Below are 8,901 nucleotides of genomic sequence, written 5' to 3'. Positions count from 1 at the left end.
CCCAGCAATCCTGAACCATTCATCCATCATTAGCTGTTACCTCTCGAGTGGCTCCTTCCTCTGTTTCCTACATCTTTACAAACAAACTTAAAAGACAAATAAATCCTTCCCTCGACATTCTCACAGCTTTTCCAGTCTACACTCGTTGTGTCCTGCCTGTTCGGTGCCTTGTCAAAGGCATGGACTATGACAGAGCTCAGTCACTGATAAATCCAAGGCCTCGAAAGTACCAAGCGAAGAGACACCAGGCCCTCCGCTTTTTCACTAGTCCAGCTACCCCCTCCACTTTCATTCACCCCTTTTTCCTAGGCTCCTCCCTTACTTAGCCTTCTTACCTCTCTCGCGAGAACTGGTGCCTCCGTTACGCACCGCCCCAGTCGAGCAGCGCACTTCTCGCGAGGCTGCTGGCAGGGCTGGGCCCGACATGGCGGAAGGTAGGGTTTTTGTGGAGCAGCGCGGGAAGGCGCGGAGCTGTGGGGGCGCTACTGGCAGGGCGAAACAGCGTTGGGAAGGAACGTCCAGGCGTAGTCGCATGGGGCACAGAGGGTCTCGCGAGCCTTCCTCTTCTGTCTCTCCTGGGCTCCTTGGGCCGGGGTCTTGAGCGCTGTTTCTATGGCAACGCCCCTCCCGCTGTCCTTAGCCCCACGGGACCGGGCAGGCTGCGGAGCCACTGAGTGCAGCCATGTGGCTCCGGAGGGTGGCAAAGGTCGCTCTCCTTTGATTGCTGGCGTTGCGGGGAAGTAACCCTTCTCTTTAGGAAATCGAAACTGCTGTCCTGGCACGCCCCGCATTTGGAAGGGGTATCTCCCGGTGATGCTGAAGAGCTTGGGTTCTTTTGGAATAAGGGGTAAGGGAAAACGAGGGCTGTTACTGGCCTACGCGCCAAATGGGCCCGCGCTGTATTCTCTGGGCCCCCAGCAGTCCCAGCCTGCAGGCCGACTGGATTCTTTCCCCAGGTTTACAGATGGGGACGGGAGGAGGGGATTTGCTCTGCACAGGAGTTGTCCAAGGTCACACTGCATTTAAGAGTTGTGCTAAACCAGACCCCTGCTTCTTTGCCTCAGTCCTGTTCTCGTTTCTCATACTTTCTTATGACACTGCAGGCCAGGGCAGTCTGATCCCTCCCTTATCGTAACAGTATTAGAATCTAGCATTATCAAAGCCTTGTTTTACAGATGGAGGAAAAGAAGGTCTCCAAGATGGGGAGCTACTGGAACAGAACCATACAGTGACACGGTTGAGCCTGGCTTGTATTCTTCTGCTCACCCCAGTATTAGAGGAAGATAATCTTTTTGACTTAATGCCCTACTGGTTTTGAGTGAAGCTACTTGTGAATTCATTCTTACTTTACTTTTAGCTTTGGGCAGCACTTGACAGTTTGCCACTTTTCCCATTTGGTTGTAGACTTCAGAACAGCCCAGTGAAGGAGGGCTGGCATGTATGTTATCTGTTCTTTATAGACACAGGAATGGAAGGCAGGGTTTCAGAGATAGCTGGGACTAGCACCCAGTTTTTGTCTTTGCTCTTGCTACCATGTTAGATTCCCTTCAGTGACCTGGAGAGGGAAGCAGTGTATAAATATTAACAGTACGAAAGGAGAAGAGGAAGAAAGAACAGAAAGAAAGCTAAGGTATGCCTTGAAATTAGTTTTTGGATAAATTACAGAGTGGTGTTTTACACAGTGGGCAGCCAACCAAGTGGAACCTATTGCTCAGAGCAGTGCTGGGGGTAGAAAAGTTCAGGATAGCCTTATGCGAGGTAGTCCAACTCTTTACTTTAGGAAAAGAATTTGAGGAGTGTTTTAGGAATGCCTTAACCAGTTGCCCTGGAGTTGATTCAGACTCAGAGTGAGCCCATGTGTGTTGGAGTAGCGCTGTGCTCCACTGGGTTTTCAATGGCTGATTTTTCCAAAGTACATCCCCAGGCCTCCTTCTGAGGTGCCTCTGGGTAGACTTGAACCTCTAGCCTTTCGGTTAGCAGCCAAACACGTTAACTGATCATGGAGAGTAGCTGGATTTCATTGAGCAGTTTACAGAGCACCTGCTATGCTTTGCAGTCACGTTCCAGCCATGAGGAGCTCATACAGGCTGAGGCCGGTACACTGTATCCTGTAAGTGCCTTGAGATACCTATTAGGGTTTCCATAAGAGACATCTAGCAGATGGAGTATTGTCTTTAAACAAACAAAACATCCTTTTAGGGTGAAATTGCCAAGAGGTAGATGATAGGTAAACCTAGTCATGAGGTTCTGACTTGATAGTTTTTCTTTCACCTTTTTTGTGCCCTACTTTCATGGCTTTGTTCTGATTTAAAGTTTTCTGAAATAATGTTGCAAACTTTGACTAAGAAGAATTGAGCAAGGCATTCTGGACCAGCTAGCTCATTAAATTGATGAGACTTGGTATGCATAGGAAAGAATGATTAGCTAGAAATTATTTTGCAGGAGTATTGCTTGTTTAATGTTGGTTGAACTTTAATCAGAATTGTTCAGAGTCACAACGCTTGTTCTGAGATGCTCATTTAAATATATACACATAGCAAAAATGTGTGTCATGTAACAATTGGGTTATCTGTAACCACACTCTATAGAAACTTCCCTGATACTGGTGGCTTGGTGGCGGAGCAGGTGGAAAATAACTCCATCCAGACTCATTTCCAGCTAGTCAGTTCTGAGTGATAGCGACCCCCATTGGGTTTCCAAAGCTGTAAATCTTTACAGAAGCCAACTGCTTCCTCTTTCTTCTGTAGAGTGGCTGATGGGTTTGAACCACCAACCTTTTGTTTAGCAGCCAAATGCCTTAACCACTATACCACCAGAGCACCTTTAGGTGAGAAATAAAACCTAAAAATATTAAATAGAATCTTCTGCAAGACTGTATATGTAACATCTTATGTGGACTTGTTTAGAAAAACAATTTTCTTTCCTTCCATGGCTGTTGGTTTGGCCATATATATTTAGCTAAAGTCTGTCTCAAACTTAGTTTGCATTTCTGCTATATCTCTATAGCTGTCAATCTGCGGTTCCTTCCATGCTTTAGTGAACTACTTCAACAGGCTCTATATGATCTTCCTGTCTTTACTTTTTCCCCTTGGTTTTGCCTCCCTGTAACTTATTTATAGGTGCTCTGGTGGCACTGTGGTTAAAGCATTTGGCTGCTAACCAAAATTGTCTGTGGTTTGAACCCAACAGCTTAGGAAACCGTATGAGGCAGTTTTACTCTGATCAATAGGGTTGCTGTGAGTCAGAATCAACTTGATGGGATTGGGTTTTTTGGTACAGCTTATTTACACAGTTTTCACTGTTCCCTTGAAAACATAAATTAGATCATATCTCTTCCACTCTTCTCAATATACTTACCTCTCCATATCTCACCCCCATGGCTCTCCATAATCTTAAAGTATATTCCAAAGTCTTCCAGTGGCCTTCAAGCCCCTACGTGGTTGGCCCCTGATTAACTCTGAGACCTATTTCTTACTTCTCTTCATTCATATGCTTCTGCCTTACTTCCTTGCCATCCTTCATGCATGCCCAGTGCTTCTATCTCTTGTTTTTGTCCTTATCAGTTCCCTTGGCCTGGAACAGTCTTCCTCCATTTCTCCACATAGCTAACTGACATTTTATTCATTAAGGTGTCCAGTAGTCATCTTATTAGAGTTCTTTCTTTCTTTCTTTCTTTTTTTAAATACATAATATTATTCTTTCACTGGAATGTAAGCATAATGAAGGCAGAAACTTTTTCTGTTTTGTTCACTGTTGTATCCCCCAAACTAGTATGTTCTTGAAGGAATGGATAACCTTCACTTATCAGACATCAAGAAAAGTTGCCTAGATAAGTCTCTTGTCAAGTAAGCTGGGTGGTCCAACTTTTATTGTGCTCTGAATAACATCAGCCTGTTGAGAGCTACCTAACCTACTTTTCATCCAGCTCACTTTAGTTTTGGCAATTAAAATGTAATGCTTAAGACCTCACACTCTGTAGTCAGACATGCATTTGAATCCTGGTTTCCCTAAACTGTGTCATGTTGTTGTTGTTGTTATGTGCTATCGAGTCAACTGGACTAATAACCCCTCCTTGGGTTTGCAAGGCGGTATCCTTCTGAGGAGTGCCTGGTCATAGGCAAGTCCATTTATTGCTCTCAGCCTAAGTTTCCTTAACTCTCAAAGGAGGATGATCTTTATCTCACAGATAGCTGTGAGGGTCAAAAGAAATAGTGCGCAAGGACACTTAGCTCTGTGTCTGGCATTTTGATCCTAGCAAACAGTCATTCCTTTCCAACAAAAAGCGGAAATTGGAAAAAAAGGAAATGGTATGTTGAACAGAAAATAGATCATGGATTTTTATTAACTTAATGGATTTCGGTCAGGAAAATACTTTCAACAAAAATTTACCAGTTTTGAGATAATCCTGAAAGGTTCATAGTATTGTAGGGGTCAAGGTAATAAAGTGGAGACATTCCATACTCTGGTCCTTCACTGGCAAGTACAGTAGCCACTAGCCACATATGGCTATTTAAATGAATTAAAGTAAAATAAAGTTTAGTTCTTTGTTTTGATCAAAGAGTCTGAAAAATCTTGATGAAAGGGGAAACTGTAGAACAGAATTTCAACTTCTCGTAGAATACATACAGACTTTCTGGAGCTGTTGAGGCTGGAAGAACCCCTGAAATGATTGCCATGAGACAATCTTGAGCCTTATACTGAAAATATCCCCTGAAGCCTTCTTTATCTCAAACAGCAGTTTGGGTTAACAAGTAAAGAATATTAGCCTTGAGCAGTGTGCTCTTTTAACAACTTTGTATAAGAGACCAAACAACAGCAACCCTGAAAGATTAGATTGGGAATTTAGGGGGCAGTGAGATTATGTTAAGGATCTCTGGTGGCACAGTGCCTAAGGCATTTGACTGCTAACCAGAAGGCTGGCAGTTCACACCCACCAGCCACTCCTGGGAAGGAAGGTTGGGCAATCTACTTCCATAGTGATACCGCCTCAGAAACCCAAGGAGGCTTGCTATGAGTGGGCTTCAACTCCATGGCAGTGCGTTTGGTTTTTGAGATTATGTTAACGGGGGAGGAGCAGTTCTGAAAATGAGGATGAGAATTGTACAGCTCAAAGAATATAATCACTGTATCTTTTGACTATTTTTTTTGACCCTCACCGCTATCTGTGAGATAAAGATCATCCTCCTTTGAGAGTTAAGGAAACTTAGGCTGAGAGCAATAAATGGACTTGCTCTGGTAGCATAGTGCCTAAGGCACCTGACTGCTCACCAGAAGGCTGGCTGTTCAAACCCACCAGCGACTCCTCGGAAGGAAGGTTGGGCAATCCTACTTCCGTAGTGATACTGCCTCGGAAACCCAAGGAGGGGTCGCTATGAGTTGGGGGCTGACTCGACGGCAAAACAACAACAACAACAACATTACACAGTTTAGGGAAACCAGGATTCAGATGCATGTTTGACTACAGAATCTGAGGTCTTAAGCATTACAATTTAATTGCCAAATTAATTGTCACTTGTATATGTAGTAATTGAATTAGTGTGTGTTCTGCTTTGTGTATTCTCAGCAACAACAGCTAATAATAATAAAAAGGTTTATTAGTCGCAGTCACCCCTTTCCAGTTGCTCAATAGTCGTGTGGTCAGTGGGTTCCTTACTTGACAACATAGATTTTGAGAAGCCTGGCATCATTACAGAAAGTGCTGTTGGGCAACACTGTTCCAGAAAATGCTTAATCAGTGTAGGCCAATAGAAATGAAGAAACTGTTCTCTTTCTCATTTTGAAATGGTATCTCTTCCCTTACTGTTTTACTCATTCAACAAATATCCCAGGCCATTAATAATGACATATAGTGTAGCTGCCTCTCATAGTACTATATCCCTTTCTTTACCATTCCTTTCTTTTCTCTCCATTCTGCATCTTTCACTAACAGTAGCTGTTAGCTTTGTCTTTGGGGATTTTTTCACAAAGTTTATCCATTCACTGCACTGATTGTGAATGCGTCAGAGTAGAGCTACTGAATTGTGTTGAAATCTACAGGGTTCAGTCACTGGCAAGGCAACTTGTGTATTTGAGGTATTTGAGGTGTTATCATTTACAGTCATGTATAACAGTGAGAAATTTCTCCGGACTCAAACTCTCTTGTTGAATCTGAGTAGGCCAAGATCTACTGTATTTACTGAATTCTACCTAGTAAGGTATTATAGGAAGGAAGATGTTAAGAGCATGGAATGAGGGTTGAGGAACGTGTAATGGGTGGTTAAAAAAGAGTATAGCCAGACTTAGAGCCTATTAAAAGGAGCTGTGGTGGTACAGTGGTTACGTATGCGGCTGCTAACCAAAAGGTCAGTGGTTCGAACTCACTAGCCATGGGAGAAAGATGAGGCAATATGCTTCTGTAAAGATTTACAGCCTTGGAAACCCATTGGGGCAGTTCTGCTGTGTCCTGTGGGGTCTCTATGAGTTGGAATCAACTTGATGGCAGTGGGGCTTAGAGCCTATTCGTAGGGCGCTCTTCAGTCTAGGAGGAAGAATTAAAAAAAAAAAAAATGTATGAGAAATGATATCATAAAGTGGAGAGTGAAAAATGCTTAGGAGTTACTCTGAAAATTCAGAATAGGTAGAGATATTTTTTAGGGAAGTGGTAGAGAGTGTGGTTTGAGTGGTCAGGGAAAGGCGTTGCTGTAGGAGATAGTGTCTGAACTGGGCTTTGGAAAAAGAAAAAGAAAAAAGCCTCTTTTTGACAGAGAGGAACACTGGAGACACATTGGTTTAGCACTCTCAACTGCTTTTGGTCAGCAGTGTGAATCTACCAGCCACTCAGTGGTAGGAAGATGAGACAGTTTGCTCTGCTAGAGATTGTTGTTGTTATTTGCCATAGAGTCGGCCCCGACTCCTAGCGACCTCTCCTTGGGTTTCCGAGGCAGTTATCACTACGGAAGTAGGATTGCCCAACCTTCCTTCCGAGGAGTGGCTGGTGGGTTTGAACCGCCAGCCTCCTGGTTAGCCGTCAAGTGCCTTAGGCACTATGCTACCAGAACAGCCTTGGAAACTCTATAGGGCAGTTCTACTCTTAGAAATCAACTCCATGGCAGTGGTTTTGGTGGTTTGAAAATCTTGGCACAGGAAGGAGGTCTGGTAGCACTGATTAAGTGCTCAGCTGCTAGCTCTGAAAAATCGGTGATTTGAACCCACCAGTTGCTCTGTGGGAGAAAAATGTGGCAGTCTGTTTCCATGAAGATTTATAGCCTTAGAAATTCTATGGGGGCAGTTCTACTCTGTCTTGTAGGGTCACTGTGAGTTGGAATCCACTCACTAGGCAATGGATTTTTTGACACAGGGAGATGGGAGTGGGGAGAAGTCACTATGCTAGTTAGAAGGAGTAGTGAGAAGTGAAGTTAGAAAAATATGTTAAGGGCCAAATTATGAAAGACACTGAAAGCCAGGCTGAGCATTTGGAGTTTTTTGTACGGACCATGGGGAGTTACTGCAAAGTATCAGCCAGGGTAGTAACTTGACTAGTGTTATCTGAGGCATGTTGAAATGATATAGTGCAGACAGTGGATTTGTTTGATAGGGGAGTTTTCAGCTCGTGAGGACTGATACGAGAGACTGTAGAAGGTGTAGAAGACAGGACTTTTGAAACCTGTTTGAATGTTAATGAGAGGACAGTCTCAGAGTTAATTCTGGGCTGGCTCTTGGGCTGGATGACTGGGATAACAAGAGGAGGAACAGGTTTAAGAACAATTATCTTGACCTTAGTTTTGGACATACCTTGCTATGCCTGAGGTACCTTTAGGTGTTTATGTCTAGCAAAAGTTAGAAATGTTTCTAGTAAGATGTTGGGGGTAGAAAGCAGCTAGTTAGCTATTACCTGTGAGCATCTCCTATGAAACTAGCCCTATTATCAGTGCTATTGAGTGTGAAGTTTTAAAGTAGCTAAGATACACCCCTAACTTTAAGACACAGGCAGACAAAATGTAACAGAGTTGAATTGCCTGCAGGAAAATTGTGTTTCACTTTTATTAGATTCAGGTTACTCTGCTAGCCATGACAAAGTGAGTAACACACAGTCTCAGCCTTAACAAAATTTGCAGAACAGGAGGAGAGGGCAAAGTTTCTCAAATAAGCCTGCATATTGTGCTTTACAGCATACTGAGTTTTCTTGTCTACATTGATGATTAATGGCACCATTGCCCAGCCAAACTCTTCAGCCAATAACCTGGAGTCATCCCAGACTTCACTCTAACTTTGTAAAGTTCGCACATCTGTTCTCTCCTCTGTCCAGTCATTCTGTGAGTTCAACCTAGTGCTTCTAAGCCCACAGAACCCTGCACAATCCAGTCACCTGTTGTTGTTATTGTTGTTGTTACGTGCTGTCGAGTCGGACCCGACTCATAGTGACCCCTCCTTGGGTTGCTGAGGCAGTATCACTGCAGAAGTAGATTGCCCAACCATCCTTCCGAGGTCAAGTCACCTGGGGGGTTTTAAAAACCAATTTATGCATCATCTGCCTTCAGAGAAGATCAACATAACCCACAAAATATTTTTTTTTGTTTTCCAAACTGAGTTGATACTGAATGAAGTATGGGTATTACTGAGTCTTTTTTAAACAGACATGACTGTGTGTGTGTGTGTGTGTGTGTGTGTGTGGTTGGTTGGTCATCTTTCCTGGGTAGTAAATTTTGTCTGTGATCGGAGTAAAATTATTTTTTCAAAGTAAGCTTTGGTTGAATAATGGCTTTTGGACTTTGTCAGAGCATTCAAATATTGACAGTTAAAATTGCTAGAGTTTTAAAAGGGTCAAAAGTCAAGATATAAAATGGCTCTTAGCATTATACTTTTAATAATACCCTTTTTTTTTTTTTTCGGTGAATGTGGAGGATGCAGACTGGTAAAATACCT

General features: G+C 43.2%; 1 protein-coding gene across 1 annotated transcript in view; it reads left to right on the top strand.

Moving 5' to 3' along the window:
- Positions 1 to 424: 424 nt before the first annotated feature.
- Positions 425 to 8,901, top strand: part of ANKFY1 (ankyrin repeat and FYVE domain containing 1) — a 119,838-nt gene continuing 111,361 nt past the window's right edge. The window contains exon 1 of the mRNA XM_042780493.1: positions 425 to 434. Within this exon, the coding sequence (XP_042636427.1) occupies positions 425 to 434 (10 nt within the window). The remainder of the gene's footprint in view (positions 435 to 8,901) is intronic.

Source organism: Orycteropus afer, unplaced genomic scaffold (assembly GCF_000298275.1).
Source record: "Orycteropus afer afer isolate SDZICR_OR568_19922 unplaced genomic scaffold, OryAfe1.0 scaffold00042, whole genome shotgun sequence".
Classification (NCBI taxonomy): Eukaryota; Metazoa; Chordata; class Mammalia; order Tubulidentata; family Orycteropodidae; genus Orycteropus; species Orycteropus afer.
The sequence above is the reverse complement of the archived record's forward strand: the minus strand, read 5'-3'. Positions and strand labels throughout refer to the sequence as shown.